Source organism: Scardinius erythrophthalmus (assembly GCF_964197995.2).
Source record: "Scardinius erythrophthalmus genome assembly, chromosome: 21".
NCBI lineage: Eukaryota > Metazoa > Chordata > Actinopteri > Cypriniformes > Leuciscidae > Scardinius > Scardinius erythrophthalmus.
The window spans coordinates 24,010,821-24,028,819 of NC_138241.1; the positions used below are offsets into that span (position 1 = coordinate 24,010,821).

At 36.1% G+C, this 17,999-nt stretch overlaps 3 protein-coding genes across 4 annotated transcripts; 1 reads left to right on the plus strand and 2 right to left on the minus strand.

The window, feature by feature from the left end:
• Window positions 1-559: 559 nt before the first annotated feature.
• Window positions 560-8,660, plus strand: rab4a (RAB4a, member RAS oncogene family). Its single transcript, XM_081350224.1, has 8 exons — window positions 560-720; window positions 1,158-1,238; window positions 1,351-1,465; window positions 2,488-2,550; window positions 2,696-2,850; window positions 3,524-3,619; window positions 3,707-3,850; window positions 7,350-8,660. The coding sequence occupies exons 1-7, from the start codon at window positions 705-707 to the stop codon at window positions 3,820-3,822; spliced, it is 642 nt and encodes a 213-aa protein (XP_081206350.1). The 5' UTR covers window positions 560-704; the 3' UTR covers window positions 3,823-3,850; window positions 7,350-8,660.
• Window positions 8,660-12,864, minus strand: ccsapb (centriole, cilia and spindle-associated protein b). 2 transcript variants are annotated; one of them, XM_081350222.1, is made up of 4 exons: window positions 12,561-12,864; window positions 11,569-11,901; window positions 10,526-10,815; window positions 8,660-10,029 (listed from the first exon to the last, which is right to left on the minus strand). In XM_081350222.1, exons 2-4 carry the CDS (start codon window positions 11,882-11,884, stop codon window positions 9,853-9,855), a joined length of 783 nt encoding a protein of 260 aa, XP_081206348.1. In that variant the 5' UTR covers window positions 11,885-11,901; window positions 12,561-12,864; the 3' UTR covers window positions 8,660-9,852. The 2 variants fall into 2 exon arrangements, with proteins under 2 accessions (XP_081206348.1, XP_081206349.1); XM_081350223.1 differs by having other exon boundaries at window positions 8,741-10,045; window positions 12,561-12,662.
• On the minus strand, window positions 12,841-17,400 carry acta1b (actin alpha 1, skeletal muscle b). Its single transcript, XM_081350221.1, has 7 exons — window positions 17,133-17,400; window positions 15,963-16,102; window positions 15,556-15,880; window positions 15,231-15,392; window positions 14,344-14,535; window positions 14,079-14,260; window positions 12,841-13,976 (listed from the first exon to the last, which is right to left on the minus strand). Exons 2-7 carry the CDS (start codon window positions 16,089-16,091, stop codon window positions 13,833-13,835), a joined length of 1,134 nt encoding a protein of 377 aa, XP_081206347.1. The 5' UTR covers window positions 16,092-16,102; window positions 17,133-17,400; the 3' UTR covers window positions 12,841-13,832.
• Between the last annotated feature and the right edge of the window lie 599 nt (window positions 17,401-17,999).

A 17,999-nucleotide genomic window follows, 5' to 3' on the forward strand; every position in this document is an offset into this window, starting at 1 on the left:
AGGGCAATTTACATCAGTCATAAATAACTGTTGCCATCCATGATATCCTTTCAAGTACTGAATCTTGATTTAATTTAGAAAGTTTTGACTCACCCTGCAATTTTCCTGATCAATCCTGTGTAGTCTGTGTTGAGCTTTATGGAATTCTGGGGTTAATCTAAGGGTAACATATACTCACAATTATAAAATGTGGATATAAAAACAAAACATAATCTATTAGTTGACTTGTGAAAGGTACAAAGAGATCAGCCCTTTAAAATCTGGTACAAATAATCATGAGTTAAGTGTGTTTTTTTTTTTTAGAACAGATGCAACTCGCACAGACAGACAACTAACTACCACCCCCAAGTGGTTACTTGAAAGCACTTTTTTTCAGTCAGCAAAACGTTCAAGATGTATATACAAGAGTTTTTTTTTTTTTAAATGCACAAAATACTTCTTTGATATTTCTATTTACATTCAATACTAATATATACTACGGGGCAGTTAAATGCTTGATTCTTGTCATGCATTTTGTGTCACTGTGCTTTTTAAAGAACCCTTGACTTTTATTTTGAAAATCTCAACAGGAAGTAGTTGCTACTCAAACTTCCGACAAGGATGCTCGAAACCCTGTAAGGGATTTCCCTTTATTTGATAGCCTTGTTGATTGACGTGAAAGAGAAAAAACGCAGTATTAAAAGGCTAGAAACACAGCGCCAGTCATGTCAGAGACATACGGTAGGGTGACTATTTTTCCTTTTCTCTTGTCACACTTGTTATCGACAGCATAGCATGATTTTTAGCAGGTGTCCCGAGCTCATCATCACAGTATTTGCTTACAAGCTGTGTTTAGTGCCAGCTAGGCAGCAGCTTTCTGTCTGCCATATGTTTCATCTTTCGACGCTAGCTTTTAAATGTTTTATTTTTGATTCGTCAATTAAAAAGATATTGACAGCGATAATTACTATATTACGTTATCTTTTTGGATATAACTTGAATGTTATGATAACCTCACTAGTCTCTATATTAGATGAGTATTGATAGCCTATATAGTCTAGTTAATGTTATGATTTAGTAACATACAATCCTATACTATGCTATTTATATTATATACAATTTATATGCATTTTTTTTATATGCAACTAAATCTTTGTTTTTGTTTTCCTCCTCTCTAGATTTCCTGTTTAAGTTTCTTGTGATAGGAAATGCAGGAACTGGAAAATCTTGTCTGCTTCATCAGTTTATAGAAAAAAGATGTATATGCAATTTTCTGTTATCTTACGAATAAATATATATATAAAAAATAAAAACATGAAATGTTACACCCGTCAATGTTCTGTTGCTAATGTCTTTCTTCTGTTCCTCTAGTCAAAGATGACTCGAATCACACTATTGGGGTTGAATTTGGCTCAAAGATAATCAGTGTGGTCAATAAGTTTGTCAAGCTCCAGATCTGGGATACAGCAGGACAGGAACGTTTCAGGTGTGTTCATTTTCTAAAACTGTTTCCTTCTTAGATTGGCTGTGTTTGTTGTGACCACTGTGAGATATGACTCATGATGAAAATTTCCAGATTTGTTCTCAGGCAGTCAGATGGTGCAGCATTTCGCGAGGGAGTGATTGCACTCCAGATTGCATGTAGTTTATAGTACCTCACACAGATTAATTTGTCAGCGCTGTCAACTTAATGCTTAATTTTCACTGAACTTTTGCCAGCAGCTCCTTCCTAGAGCCAAAATACATTTAGAATGAAAATATGCTAATATCACACAAATTATGTATAATTTTACATTGCTTTAAGGATTCTATATATATATATATATATATATATATATATATATATATATATATATATATATATATATATATATATATATACATACATACATACACTGAACAAAATTATAAACGCAATACTTTTGTTTTTGCCCCCATTTTTCATGAGCTGACCTCAAAGACCGAAGACTTTTTCTATGTACACAAAAGGCCTGTTTCTCTCAAATATTATTCACAAATCTGTCTAAATCTGTGTTAGTGAGCACTATTCCTTTGCCGTGATAATCCATCTGCCTCACAGGTGTGGCATATCAAGATGCTGATTAGACAGCATGATTATTGCACAGGTGTGCCTTAGGCTGGCCACAATAAAAGGCCACTAAAATGTGCCAGTCGTCAGTGTCACATGATCCTTCAGAAATCATTCAAATTTGCTGCTCAAGAAACATTTCTTATTATCAATGTTGAAAACAATTTTTTGCGGAAACTGAGATGCATTTTTTTTTTTTCAAGATTCTATGAAGAATAGAAAATTCCAAAGAACAGCATTTATTTAAAATATTCTGAAAAAATGTAGGCCTAAATATAGCTCTAAAATGACCAAATAGCCTATCAGCCATTTAATTGGTTGATTGATATATTGGTTTACCACTAGATTTAACCAGCTGTTATGTCAAACTCTTGCAGACATTACAGAGGTTTAATTGTACAAATGTTTGTTCTCTACAGGTCTGTAACACGCAGCTACTACAGAGGTGCAGCAGGGGCTCTTCTTGTGTATGATATCACTAGGTAAAGTCACAATTGTATATCCAGTTCCTCTGCATAATATTATGGCTGTGTGGGGCTCTATTTTCTCAGAGATACATATATTTCTGGATGTTTGCCACATCCTTAAATGTATTGATTTCTCACACTTTCTGTCTCTGGATGTTAGTCGAGAAACATACAACGCTCTGACTAACTGGCTGACAGATGCCCGGATGTTGGCCAGCCAGAACATAGTGATTATACTGTGTGGAAATAAGAAGGATCTGGATGCTGACCGTGAAGTCACCTTCCTGGAGGCCTCGCGTTTCGCTCAAGAGAATGGTGTGTATGTCAGACTAGCAGATACTTGCTGGTTACAATTGATCTGCTTGCATATTGTGACTGTGCCAATAGAGGTCACTACAGGATCGAATTACTAACAAATATTAGCCCAGTAGTGAACGTGTAGACACACAACTGGCTGCATTGAGATCACAAGGGCTATTCAGAGAGTAAACCGTGATTGGCTATTGGTGCATTGCCATTGTGTATACTAGTGTTTATGGATCTGTGTTGTTATTGTAAACTAAAATTATTAAAAATGGTTTGCGTTAACTTCAAAACCAAACAAAATTTGGAAATGTTGCTTTGGCAACTAACTGAAATAAAATATTTAAGTAGAATTACTAGAAGATAAAACTGCAATAAATATAAAGCTAAATATAGAGCTAAATAGAAATATTTAAATAAAACAAAAACGAATAAAAATGGCAAAAGCACATAACAAAATGACCAAATCTTAATGAAAGCTGAAAATTCAAGCTAATTCAAAATATTATTAAATACCATTATAGCATATAAATAATACTAATATTTATTTAATACTAAATAAACAGTTATTAAATAAAAATTAACACCTAATAAACATGGCAAAATAATCACAATATTTAAGTCTTTTTGAGAATGCATTAATTTATATAAAAAAAAAGATGTAATTTTTTATGTTTACTTTCAGAGCTCATGTTTTTGGAGACCAGTGCACTAACAGGGGAGAATGTGGAGGAAGCTTTTGTCCAGTGTGCTCGGAAAATCCTTAACAAAATAGAGTCAGGTACAAAAAGACCAGTGCCTTTTGCTCTTACTTATAAGCATATGCACATTGGAATCAAGCTGCTGTGCCTGTCATTTGTTTGTGTAGGAGAGCTGGACCCGGAGCGGATGGGTTCAGGAATCCAGTATGGAGATGCAGCGTTGCGGCAGCTGCGTTCTCCCAGGCGGGCTCAGGCAGAGAGCGTGCAGGAGTGTGGCTGTTAACACAGATCCCAGACAACTCGCCAACCAGGTGAAGGTCCAGAGGCTTGACTTCTCTCTGCTTGCTTTTCACATCTGAGGTTTTAATATTAGAAGGTTGTCCAAGCTCTGTCCTGAGGGGTTTCAGCAGTTCCTTAGCATTTTCATGCGCTGTACTTATTAGGGGTGTGATATATATCGTCTACGATAATATCGTGATATTTGTTTTAATGATGTGCGATCTGACATTATCGAGTATGTCCCTCACTTTACAAAAACACACATAGAGAGTGCACGCATGCACTACGTGATGTAGTCTAGACTGGAGAGTTAGAGTAATGCGTTTGTGCATTCAGAGTCCACAATTTCACTGTGTGATTTAGTCTATTAAAAATTCATTTAGAATGTCCCCAATATTCAAGATAAGGATGCAAAATATCTCTGTATTATATATGTAATACCTCTGTCTTTTTAATATATCTGTCTTTTTATATTTATATCGTATAATATAGTTAATCAATATCACATGAAGAGCGCTTGATTACAAATGTGATAATGATTTTATACAACAGTTTAATAAACAAGTTAATATTAAGTGACTTGCATTTTATACACCGTATTGCCTGTTTTTGCTCTATTTCGTCGATGAAAATAGTTCCAAACAAAGCCACACGACTGTTTAGCAGCACACAGCGTTGTTTCGTCACTGAATAAACGAATTGTTTGAATGATTCAATGACTCACTCATTAAGACAGTCAAATGCTTCGTTCCCGAATTAATCAGCCGTTCAAATGAATCAGTTGAAATTGCTGCGTCCAAAATTGCACACTGTCTTGAGTAGGTACTTATTTGAAAAAGTCATCACTTCATGACCGCTAAAAAAGTACGGTCTATATAGTATGAATGTGTGTAGTATGAATGTAATCCGGATGCTTTCGTCATTATTATGTGACCTATCAGCGTCAGTTCACTGCCATTCACAAATTCTCTCCCATGGCCTCATGGGATAGTAAAGTGTCCATCGAATACACACTTCAGAATCTTGCTGTAAGAAGTAGGTCATGCAGGTACATTTTGCCTACTCTTTTATGTGTACTGTGAATTCAGACATACTTTTGTCACATACATTTTTGGCCTACTATATAGTAAAGAAGGATGCGATTTTGGATGCAGCCAATGACTCACTCATTAACAGTGACTTGCAGCCACCTACTGGTGGTTCTAATTTTACACATTTAAAGTATCTTTTAATTTTTTTCAAAATTTCAAATATCAGTATTCAACGTTTTATGTTTAAATATCAAAACCTTATTAATGCATTTGTTACTGCAGCTTAAATGCATTCATGTCCCCTCTGAGCTGCATTAAACATGCATCTTAAAGGGATAGTTCACTTATGAATGGATGCGCTTTGATGGACTTCCAAAGACATACACCCATTCACTCACATTATAAAGCTTGAAAGAGCCAGGACATTTTTTTATATAACTTTGATTGTACTCGTCTGAAAGAAGAATGTCATATACACCTAGGGTGGATTCAGGGTGAGTAAATCATGGGCTAATTTTCTTTTTGGGTGAACTATCCTTTAATGCCACTTCAGATGCAGCTTCTGTGTTTCCTCTGCATTGCAAAGATCAATTTTGTTGATACTGATTTCATTTGATTGGTAATAGCCCTATTGTGTCTCATAATTCTAATTGAATTTATTGATTAAATGTAATAATTTGACAAAGGATGATGCATACATTTAAAAAGGTTAAACAAATGCCTTTATAATGGTAAAAATGCCCATAAAAGGTACAAATCACTTTAAAAATAAAAGATAATTTCTGTCACTGCTGCGAACGGACCACCACACAGAATATGAGGAATATCAAACACTTTAGGAGTCAGCTGTCCACGGCAGTCCTAAACCTGACAACGTACCAACACAAAAAACACGCTAAGCAAAATATCTTCTAATTATCGTTCTCGAAAAAATCCCAGAAAAAATTTACTCCAATATATTTTTTTGTCAATATCGCACACCCCTAATATTTATACTAATTTTCTTCATGTTGCCATATCATAATCTTGGTCTCTAAAAGAAGGTGCTGTTCTTCCTCTTTACTGGCCCCCGTACCACTCATAATCACCATCCACTAAAAATAGCTGCGCTGCATTCAGATTTAATCAGATACAGTTGTTCACTGTGCTCAAAACATCATTCCCTGCATATTAGATTTAAGTGTCTTGCTCAGTCTGCTAAGGGTTCTGTTCAGTGTCCTTGAACTTTATTCAATAACTGAATCATATTTTAAATGTTTGTGTTAACCATGTAAGAAACTAAGATAAAGAATAAAAACAATGTCTGAAAATACAAACATATTAATAATTATTTTTCATCTATTTTTGTTCACTGCTAGTGTTTAGAATTTTTCATCACCCTTTTCGCCTGAAAGGGTGTTGTTGGTTTTCCTTTTTATGGTATAAAATCCTGGTAATGCTTTAAAGTAAGTTTGTGTATGTTAACATTAGTAAATGTTAACATGAACTTACAATGACCAGTACTTTTACAGCATTTCATTCAAAAACTGTCTTCAACGCAGATAATAATAAGAAATATTTCTTGAGCAGCAAATTAGCATATTGGTATGATTTCTGGAGGATCATGTGACACTAACAGATATTTTCTAATTTAAATAATATTTCAGAATTTAATGTTTTTACTGTATTTTTGATCAATTAAATGTAGCCCTGGTGAGCATAAGAGGCTTCCTTAAAAAAGAAAAAGAAAAAAGAAAAACTTACCAACCCTAAACATTTTAACATAGTGTATATTAATTTAGTTTTTACACTTCAGTTTGTATAAAGCAACATTAATGTATTATAAACAATGACACCAATGAAAAATTCATATATTCATAAATTAACATTAATCTGAATTATTTTTATTAAAAAAATGCTTTTTTTAAGCATACTTCGTGACACACAATTTTAGCATTAGATAGCCAAAGCAGTCATAACCCCGTTGTCTGTAAAAGGATGTTGATAGCCACCCTTCAGCATCTCTACTGTATTTGGCATGCTCTAGCAGGAGGAGCTCTCTTCAAGAGGAGGTGCTATTTTTGTCAGTGACACCAACCAAATGCCACTCGAGTTTGCTTCTGCATGCTTTACGTACGAGTGATAATGCCTCAGCACCCCCCCCCCCCAACACACACACACACACACACACACACACACACACACGGCCAAATGTTTTACCTTCTTCTACCGCCTCTTAAGAACAGACAAGTCCTCCAAACCCTTCTCCCTCTTATCAGTCAAATGCCAAACGAGAAACAGTGTCAGGGGAATGGATATATTTAACTCCAGATACTCTGCCCTCCCAAGCGCTTTCCGAGGTGCCTTGTTTGGAATGCGAGCTAGAAATAGAGATTCAAGGTGTCTGAAGAAGATCAAGGGTGATTATGAAGCTGCACCTTCAATTTGTAGACATGAAGAAAGCAGTCTGAAAAGACCATCTGTATGACTTCCTGCACTTTTTCTGTGTCCTTTGGCCAAGGTTGTGTGAACACGAGGAGGACGACATTAGTCGGGGCGTGTGATGTACGGCTCATCGTGGTGGAGCGTCTGTTTCCCTCACCTTACTTTTACTTCTGTTCTGACATGCCGAGGACCCCCTTAAAATCCAGAAGGATCCGGAAAATGTTTACTGTCCCCCTCGGGCCCAGGCAAAGACATCTGTGGTACCCAAAACACTGAGGGTAGTTAAAAGATCTGGCTCTTGCCCCTGAGAATACTGCACTGAGCCCCGTCTTTTCCTTTTCCATATGTAGATGTTGTGTAGAGAAGAGTTTATATTATCACCGTGGAGCATGTTTCATGGTTGCAGTACTACTACATATTCATAAATGACTATATATAGCATATATATATATAGCTGCATCACTGCTTTATGGTACGCACCTGTAATTATTATCAACAATGTGCATTATCTGGCTTTTAATTAGCTTTATTTTTTTTTCCATTATTGTTAGGAGGTTTTAGGATAGGATACCAGAAAGTGGTTTTTGTTCCTGTATTGTAATTTACATTTAAAATGTCAGCCAGCGCCCACTTGCCTTCATATCACACTGTAATATATTGTCAGTATGGACAGCTTCAATATCAGTGTTACATGCTCTATATTTATAAAGCGTTCCTGTGCTGCATTCCCATTTTTAGGTGTTTGTTGAAATGATACTTGCGTATTTAAAGTGATTCTTTTTTCCTTTTTTTGGAGAATTTCTTTTTTTATTATTTTGCTTTCTAAATCTACTTTTTCCATGTTCTTCTATACATTTTAAATGGACATATCTTAAATAAGCTTGCTTTGAAAATGAATGCTAAATCATTGTGGATTCACAATGCTTGTCATCATGTCTTTATATCAATCATTTTATGTTTGTAAAAATAGCAATTTGTTAAAATGAGGCAGATTGCCAATAGTCAAGTTTATCAATGCATTGAATGGTAGTTCCTCGTTTTTTCATTAATGCTGCTTCTTCACTTCACATGAACCTCAAACATGTCAGGTAATTCTCTAGTACTGATCTAAGGAATTAAGATGTGATTCAAAACTCACCTAATCAAAAGTACAATTTAGCTGCTGAATGTAAAATCAATGTAGTTTGTGTAAAACTTCCAATCCTATTTTGCTGGACAGTCAAGTTTTCGAGTTTAATTAAAGTGAGTAAGGAAGATAATGCCAGATACTGTAATTGCTCCTTGGCTCTAACACATGGATAAAGTCTTGGCAAGCTTGCAGAATCCCAATGTCCAGGAACAGCATGCTCTAATGAGTTTGTGATATAATAAATTTGCTTTGTGCATAGTAGTGAGAACAGTTTCGTATATTAATGTCAGGCCTGTGTACAAAGTATCCTTAACTACAAACATACTTTAACATCCATTATATGCTTATGTAAAGTTTTATACTTTATTTTTTACTTTTACATACCAATAACTCCCTCTAAACAGCAACCTGTTAAAAGTGTTAAGACTGAAAACAAAAACAAAAATCCCATCACTATTAGTGACCTATTCGTGTGGTGAAATAGCACTGTAAATGTTACACATTTAAACATCTCAGTTTTACAAGCTGAAATCTAAACACATAAACCTTAATACCCTTCAAATGTGCTTTTGAATCAGACAGTGGAATGCATATTCATCATCTTAATGTTCCTCATTAACATTATGGCTTCAATACTTTTACACTAAAACAACACTATTCACGTAATACATGCTAGATCTGACTATAAAATGTGATGAGGGAAAAAATACCTGTACATTTGTTCATACAACACATGCATTCTTCCATTAAAGATGATGAACTAAATATAATAACTACTGAATTTAGAATCAGTTCAATATCCTTATATAAATAGAGTACAAATATCCCAATCTCATTATTCCTCAAAAAAATAAATTACATAATACAACACGAAATACCTGAGTGCTACTAAAAACCAAATAACATCACACTGAATGAAAGTTATTCTCGATGAAGAACAGCTGGAATGGCTTTAGTGTGTATGATCTCATTCAAAAATGATTGGTCATTTTGCTGTCTGTTTCATGCTTTAGATACCAGTGACTTTTTACACTTTATTTACAACATAATACACATGGAACGCACCATTAGAGTGAATGTACAAGTAAAATCTAATTTGGCTCAAATCAAAGAAAACAGATATTAAGAGAATAAGAGACACTGGTAAATCTCATGGACTGGAAATCTACGTAACCTACAAAATCAACAAGGCATGTGATTGTTAGACAGTTTGCCCTGCAGGATCAATGGATTGTGTTTTCATGTTTGATACGTATGTACCAGTAAATGCAACATATCCATGGTGTAAATAAACCCCTAAAAAACCTTGAGTTTAATTCATTGTGACCCATCTGGAAGAAGGCAAGTGAACTGGACAGATGCCCCAGTCATCACGTGGAGTGTTTTGGGTTGTTTAGCCTGAGAGGTTTATACAGTCACAGACATTTTTAAAGGATTTCTGAAAGCAATACTACCGAGACCGAGCAGAAAAGCAGCGCATGTACTCTGTCATCCAGGGGTTGAAATCAGGGACGATCTTAGTTGCGTTCTTTTCTAAGTCAGCAGATCTGGCTCTTTGTTTGTCGGATTTCTTCATCTGTTTTTCCACCTCCCGTCTGGTTTTTGCTCGCAACGCTGACTCATGGATCTAGACAGAAGAAAGGCTGCATGAAGTAGGCATGATAAACAGATGAGTACTTCAAGGGTTGGTTTGCCCACAAATGAACATTCTATCATCATTTACTCACAAAACAACATTAGACCACATTGACTTTGATGGACAGTGGCCATTTGAAACACTCTTTAAAGTAGTAGTAATATAATGACAGGATTTTCATCCCTTTAAAGTTGGCATTAAATGGAAGTTGTCTTTTCTTCTCTATTGTGACGTATATCTGAGTGAAACCGCTTCTCAAACAAGAAAAAAAGTATTTTGATTTTGTCCATCGTGAAATTGATTGATGGTGACCTTAAAGTTGCAACAATCCAAGAGAGAAAGAGAGTAATTGTTCATTTCAATTTATAAGGAATATTTATATTAACCAAAGTAATATTTGTTTTATTCTAGTAGTCTTTTTTTCAGAAGTTTGCTTACTGGTCAAGAGCCTCTTATGATATGATATGCTTCCTGAAAGGATACTCACCTCTGCGGTTGATGTTGCGGGTCCAACATTATGGGTTTTCTTAGAAGCCATATCTGTCCGCCTCTCTCCTGAGCCATACAGGGCAAAAGGGTGACGGTTCTCTTTGTCGGGGTCTTTGGTGACATGAGGCTTGACCTTTGATTTTGTATGCTTGTGTGAAGAGCGGCGTTTGCTCTTTGGCATGTTCAGGATATTCGTGTCAGTTTCTGGGTTGAGAGCAGGAACGCGTTCTCTGGCATTCTCTTCATCCCCTCCTTGATGACGCCGCTCAGCGACTATAGGAAAGAGCTCTGATGAGAAAGCACAGAGAGATTTGCATTTGAAAAAGTGTTTGGAGTCATTTTAATCAAGTACCACAGATTAGTGTGTCTTTATTACTTGGCATTAAGTTTTCCATGGTTTAAATGTTACTTTGAAAATTACGCTAAATTGTGCTTATGTAAATATTTCACTACGGTAAAGTTATTTACTGTAAATAAGGTTTGAGCATCAGCATCTTTAGAATGTATTAAAATGATAAACAAATCAGTAAAGTTTATCTCTGTATGTCATCATTTACAAAGACACATATGTAGCTGTAATATTGCTGTAAATCAATAAAACATTGATGATATAATCATATAATTTATTACTACTATAAATCTGAATGTTTAATGAAAAATAGAAACCTATTTTTCTGACACATTTTTTTTCCAACAGTCAGAAATCCTTAATATTGAGTTGCATACTACTGCAGAATGTGAGACGTATGAGCATTGATAACTTATGAACTAGTTATTATTATTATAGTATTTATTAATATTTCAAATTAGCTTTTATTTTTAAATTTTCGTTTTATTTTAAATTAATTTTGCTTTTGTCATTTTTATTTGGTTTTGGTCTTAATATTTCTATTTATTTTATAGGCGATTTTCATTCAAGTTTAACGAAGTTAATTTTTTTAGTCAGTTTTTTCACACGAACTATTTATTTTAGTAATTACTATAAAAGAAAAACAACATAAGATGACAACCTGTAACGTTAGCTCGATCAGGAGGACTTACTGGTGTCTGCAGTGTCCTGAACTTGTGCGTGTGGTTCTGGTTCTGCTGCTGGTTCTGGTGTCACACATGCAGATCTTTCTGGTTTCTCATCATGGATCCTCAGAGGTTCGACTTTATTTCGACTTAGAGGAGTGGATTTGCCACTGGAGCCTGTCTCGCTTCCCCATTCTCCCCAAAACCAAGGGTTGTGCGCTTGCTCCAACAGCCTCCTTGACAGTCTGTAGTTCAGCAAATCCTCATAACATTTCGCGTAGGTGTCCCATCTCGGATCTTTAAATTTCTTCATGTATTCAGACCTAATTCTCTTCGTCACCATTTTTCACTATCGTTCGACTAGAGATAAAAACATATAAAGGTTACATTATAGCGAAGTAACAGTCTGTTGAAAATGAATTATGCAATTCTATTCCGAATCAGCCCTCTTCTCGCGCCAGACATTTAAACCAAATTACTATGGCAACAGAGTTCTAATACGCAAGCGAAAGCCAATCGCTGAGTTTCTCTCTTCGACACGCCCCCTTCGTGCACACACCTACTTAAACTATGGCGTCATCTCGGAGCTCTCTAACCTCTTAACGCATTTGCATATTAGGGTTCATAAGGTGACGATAAACATGAATGCAGACTTCAGTAATACAGTTCACTAATCTAAAACACACGAATAAAAAGAAGACATTAGTCAATTTAATACGTAGCATAGATAATGTGCTGCCATCGACAGTGCGACTGTATAAAAAACGAAAGCTTTTCTATATATACTGTAAGTAGTCAACGTTAAATATCAGCGTTTGGCACAATGCCTATCTAAATGCAATCAAACGGTGTGCGGTATAGTAATTAAAATAGAGGTTAAAGCTGCATTAGAACGTCGACTAGTGTTTAAAGCGAGTGTCATGTGACCGCAATGAGCGGAAGCAAGTTGAATGAAGATTTATGCCATAAAAACCTGTCAACAGTAACAAGAGCCGTGTTTTGATATTATATTTACTTACCGTTCTGATTAAGGCAGGGCCGAGAAGGTAAACAGATGGCGCTTGTAGTCTGCAGACGTCAACCTTGCTTTGTAAAACACGGTTGTAGCTCCGCCCTGTGGTGAAGGCGCTGGAAATCACTCGAAGGAGTCAACAGGTGTTGTTCTCCACGGTTAAAACTTGACCTCCCAGAAGAGGTGTTTGGGGTCTTAAAAGTATTGATTTTTTTATACGTGTTATTGTTTATAGCCTTTGAACAGCATTTTAAACGACCACAAAACACGTTACACTGAGATAAGTATACTCACGTGAACATTTATGGCAGAAAGAAGCCATATACTGTCATAATTTATTGCGTGTATGAAGATGGAAAAACCAGACCAGACCACAAAAAACAGAACCACCTTTTGACCACAATGATTTTGATTCATGCACATTTTAGTTTTAGGATTTGTGACTCATTCATGGCAAATTGAAATCTGAAAATAAATTCTGTGCATGTGATTGAAAACGTTAATCCTTTAAAAAAAAAGGATATATATATATATATTGGTGTAGCTCATTGCATTCAGGTCAGAAGGAGGTCAACTTTCTAAATTTTCAGGAATATTGGAAGGGTTAAATGAACTTTTGTGTGACCATATGATGACTTTTTGATTTTTGTAAACTTAAATACTTTGTACACTAAGCAAACTGCACTCTGAATCTTACTTTATCAGCTATGCTTCCTGAAAATAATTAGATCATACTTTTTTGCTTTTCAGCAAACCCCCAGTTTCACAGACAGACTAAAATTCATTTTTGATCTGTTTGATCTTAAAATATGTCAGTGCCATTGTTTTGTCTCAAGATGCACACCAGTAATGTTTTTTTCTTCTTCTAAGGTACGTTTATAAAAGCTACTTAAATGCCCTCATTTTACCAAAAGCCTAATCCTGGCTTAATCTAAGCCCTGTCTGTAAAACCGGGCCTAAGTTTCCAGTTTCAAGTCAAACAATTTATTATCACAAACGTGTCACAAAAACCAAATAATGGACTTTAATAAATTAATGACTATTTATGTACAGATTACAGTCTTGTGATAGACAACACGGTATAACAGTTTTCTGGATCTTGATTGTGTCTATTTGGACAATGCTGGAGCCTGCCTCGTCGTGTTCCTGCTTGGTAATCCAGGGTATGTAACACATGGGTACAAAATAAATCTGTACCAAAGCTGTCCCATAATGATGAATGTCCAGTATTCTTTATTATTGCGTGATCCACAGCAAACGGATGCAGATTGGGATGGATTTAGAAGCACTTGCGGTGGACAATGCTGGGGCCTGCCTCATCGTATTCCTGCTTGGTGATCCACATCTGCTGGAAGGTGGACAGGGAAGCCAGGATGGAGCCACCGATCCATACGGAGTATTTACGCTCAGGTGGGGCAATGATCTGTCAGAATGAGGGGACACATGAGCATATCAGTGATGCATATTGCTATGTAAATAGGAAACAGGAGCATGTTAAAAGATAACCACAGATGCATTACAGTACCTTGATCTTCATTGTGCTGGGGGCCAGTGCGGTGATCTCCTTCTGCATACGGTCAGCAATACCTGGGTACATGGTGGTACCACCTGACAAGACATTGTTGGCATACAGGTCCTTCCTGATGTCAATGTCGCACTTCATGATGCTGTTGTAGGCCGTCTCATGGATTCCAGCAGACTCCATACCTGTTCAGAAACACCTTATTAATCAAACTAAAAGCCGTATGGAAAAACGCAGCATTTTTTTAATAGTGTTTGTTTTTACGCACCAATGAAAGAAGGCTGGAAGAGGGTCTCTGGGCAACGGAAACGCTCATTACCAATGGTGATGACCTGGCCGTCGGGCAACTCGTAGCTTTTCTCCAGGGAAGAGGAAGAGGCGGCAGTGGCCATCTCATTCTCAAAGTCCAGAGCCACGTAGCACAGCTTCTCCTTGATGTCACGGACAATCTCACGCTCAGCTGTAAACGGAGTGTATAAGTAAGTCAGTTGTTTCCAACATAACACAACAAAACAAATCAAAAATTGTATGGGAAAAGTTTGGGGTAGGTCTGAATTTTTGAAAGATGTCTCTTATGCTCACCAAGGCTGCATTTATTTAATCAAAACAAAACAAACAGTAACATTTTTAAATATTATTACAATATTGTTTCTTTAAAAGCTGAAAAAGCCTACAGCTGATTGTCATTACTCCAGTCTTCAGTCACATGAAATCATACTAATATGCTGATTTGGTGTTTTCTTCATAATATTATCAATGTTGAAAACCGTCGTGAAAAAACGTTGAAAACTTTAAAATTCAAAAGAAAAACATTTATTTCAAATAGAAATGTTTTGTAATATTTTTTAAGTATTTAACTGACACTTTTGATTAATTTAATGCGTTCTTGCTGAATAAAAGTATTAATTTCTTTTAAAAAAGCTGTATGGTAGTAAAAACGGTATTGTATATCCAACAATGACTTATATGATAAATTAAAAAAACTTTGGCCAATAACCATTATGGTATTAAAATATTGTGCATCCCTCAACAAATGCAACAAATATGAGTTGAAAGACACATTTGAAAAGAAATTTGATGAGTTGTTTTGACAAATCTTATATAAACAGAAGAAAACAACAGAAATTATTGTGAAATTGAAAAATTGTGACCTACCAGTTGTGACGAAAGAATATCCACGCTCGGTCAGGATCTTCATGAGGTAGTCAGTCAGATCGCGACCAGCCAGATCCAGACGCATGATGGCGTGGGGCAGAGCGTAACCCTCATAGATGGGGACATTGTGGGACACACCATCACCAGAGTCCAGCACAATACCTTAAATATAGAAAAACAGGTCAGAAAAGACTTTTATAAATTTTTTTTACATTTCTTTGCAGATATGTAAAACTGCACGTTAGATCCCTTAAAATTATTTGTAAATTAGATCTTCAAAATATATGATTAGTGGGAGTGTTAAGTGTTAAAATAATTGCCTCACCAGTGGTACGGCCGGAAGCGTACAGGGACAGCACAGCCTGAATGGCCACATACATGGCTGGGACGTTGAAGGTCTCGAACATGATCTGGGTCATCTTCTCACGGTTAGCCTTGGGGTTAAGAGGAGCTTCAGTCAGAAGAGTCGGGTGCTCCTCAGGGGCCACGCGGAGCTCGTTGTAAAAGGTATGGTGCCAGATCTTCTCCATATCATCCCAGTTGGTTATGATACCGTGCTCGATGGGGTACTTCAAAGTGAGGATACCCCTCTTGCTCTGAGCTTCATCTCCTACGTATGAGTCCTTCTGACCCATACCCACCATGACACCCTGGAAGAAGAAAAAGGGTAATTTTAATGTCGCAAATGTTACAATAGTTACAATAGCTTAAAAATGGCGAAATGCAACATACCTGGTGACGGGGGCGACCAACGATGGAGGGGAAGACGGCTCTGGGGGCGTCATCACCGGCAAATCCAGCCTTGACCAGGCCTGAGCCGTTGTCGCACACCAGGGCGGTGGTCTCTTCGTCGTCACACATCTTGATGGATTCTAATGAGGGACATAACACACTCTCATGGCAAATTGTAACTATACGTTGTGGTGAATAATTCATATGACTTCGTATGATCTGATTTGTACGTTTTTGTATGCTCTGCTTACCCCCCACTGATGGTTAAGTTTAGGGGTAGAACTTCATACTTACTCTTTTTAAAAAAATCACAATGTATGAATTCATACGAAACCACCTTGTAAAATAGTTGCGTGTTCTCGGATTGAACATTGAGAAATATTGGATTGGGTGCAGCCTTTTGCAAAAAGTTAAATCGGATTAAGTGATTCTACAGCAATGCAGGCATAAGTTACATACACATACAAAAATGTTTTTTATCATTACAACATCTTTGTTTCCATCCATTTAAATTGTCATAATATTTTCTGTCCTAATTGTACTTGAGTTTTATAAGCCAGTTTCAAGACTCAGATTCATCTTATGAGTCTTTGTTTTTAACTTAATTTTCTTTATAAATCAGCAATGAAATTCCAAGTGGTTAAAAAGTGATGATCCAGTGATGACTGCACTTATGATTTTACTTAAAATTTACAGCAGCAATTAAAATTTGTTACTAACTAAACTAAACTGTACTTTTTTTTACAGTGTACAACAAGTGCTGTAGAAATGGAAACATTAATGAATAAATCAAGTAGTAATAAAGTAATATTATTAGTTATGACCTTTTGTTATAAATCTCTTAGAGATGTTTATAATAGGCTATTCATATTTTTAAATACATATTCATTTTCTAATATATGATTCTTACATGCTGTCACGTTAAGTATATGAATGACAAATCAAAATATACAAATATCTATTATAAATGCATTCAATTATTAATTTATGAAAACGTAATTATGCAATATTCTTTATGCTCGATCAGTTTATAACCTATTGCAAACCCATATAGCTATATCTCGTAGACGTTGACGTTAGTTGCCTTATATTGACTAAAAGTTTTTTCTGTTAGTCCGCGTGACTGCACTAGTTAGTAGCGCATAGGTTTGTTTAATCCCTTTCTCTTACCTTTCTCTGATGAAGCTCAGTGCAGAACACAACCGCTGATGGATCCAGTCACGGACTGACTGACCCATGAAAACCTTATATACTCTTCGTGTTTGTCCCCATGCGCACTATTGAGGATATGTGTATGTTCAGTTGGAGTTTTCCCCATCCTTCAACCATATTAGGCTTTTGCAGGGCAAGCGAGGGGTGACTTCCTAGTGAAGCGGCGTGTCTCCCGCTATCCCTAGGTTCGTAGTGAGCATGACTGTCCTTCTATGGTTTGACAGTCATCATTTCAGTCCACAGCTTGAGCTGTATATGGTGTGGGGGCGGTGTTGATGTTGCTACTAGCCATTTCCCACATGCTTCCTATGTCAATTGTAAGATACGTTTAGAGATTTGTGCACAGCCAATATTTTATCTCATTATTCTCATATACTTTGCGCAGTGTTGGTGAAGTAGGTCCGACATAAAATCTTGACCAAATAGATGTTGTGTGAAATTAAGTAAAATAATGTTATAACAGGCTATAATTATTATTATATCAACAATATGTAAAATAAAATAAAATAAATTTAGCTAAACTGTATGTTTAGCAGTTAATATAGCCTAATAAGTGATTTATTGTTGCAAGTGATGTTATAAAACACCTCCCCCGCTAACAAGCATATTTACAATAGTCATAAGTGAATTGTGGGTAGGTAGTCTGATCTTTTATAGAATTGCATTTTCTATTTTAGACTCTAGAGGACATTTGGACCATCTGTTCACAACTCAACTACAGCCAGTTTTCTAAATGAATTAGATGGTGTTCATGTCAGCTTACTAAATATTCAGTTTAATTCAATTAATTGATAACCCGATAGGTTTGTGTTTGTGGGTTATTTT

Bases quoted from the DNA above. Each gene is read 5' to 3' on its own strand.
- acta1b (XM_081350221.1), bottom strand. From the start codon at position 16,091: ATGTGTGACGACGAAGAGACCACCGCCCTGGTGTGCGACAACGGCTCA. The intron at 14,536-15,230 runs GTAGGTCACAAT...CTCCGTTTACAG, and splicing joins ATATTCTTTCGTCACAACTG to CTGAGCGTGAGATTGTCCGT. The intron at 13,977-14,078 runs GTACTGTAATGC...TCATTCTGACAG, and splicing joins CCAGCACAATGAAGATCAAG to ATCATTGCCCCACCTGAGCG.
- rab4a (XM_081350224.1), top strand. The intron at 2,551-2,695 runs GTAAAGTCACAA...TCTGGATGTTAG, and splicing joins CTTGTGTATGATATCACTAG to TCGAGAAACATACAACGCTC. The intron at 3,620-3,706 runs GTACAAAAAGAC...TTGTTTGTGTAG, and splicing joins CCTTAACAAAATAGAGTCAG to GAGAGCTGGACCCGGAGCGG.
- ccsapb (XM_081350222.1), bottom strand. From the start codon at position 11,884: ATGGTGACGAAGAGAATTAGGTCTGAATACATGAAGAAATTTAAAGAT. The intron at 10,816-11,568 runs GTAAGTCCTCCT...CTTTCTCATCAG, and splicing joins TCAGGACACTGCAGACACCA to AGCTCTTTCCTATAGTCGCT. The intron at 10,030-10,525 runs GTGAGTATCCTT...TCTTCTGTCTAG, and splicing joins CCGCAACATCAACCGCAGAG to ATCCATGAGTCAGCGTTGCG.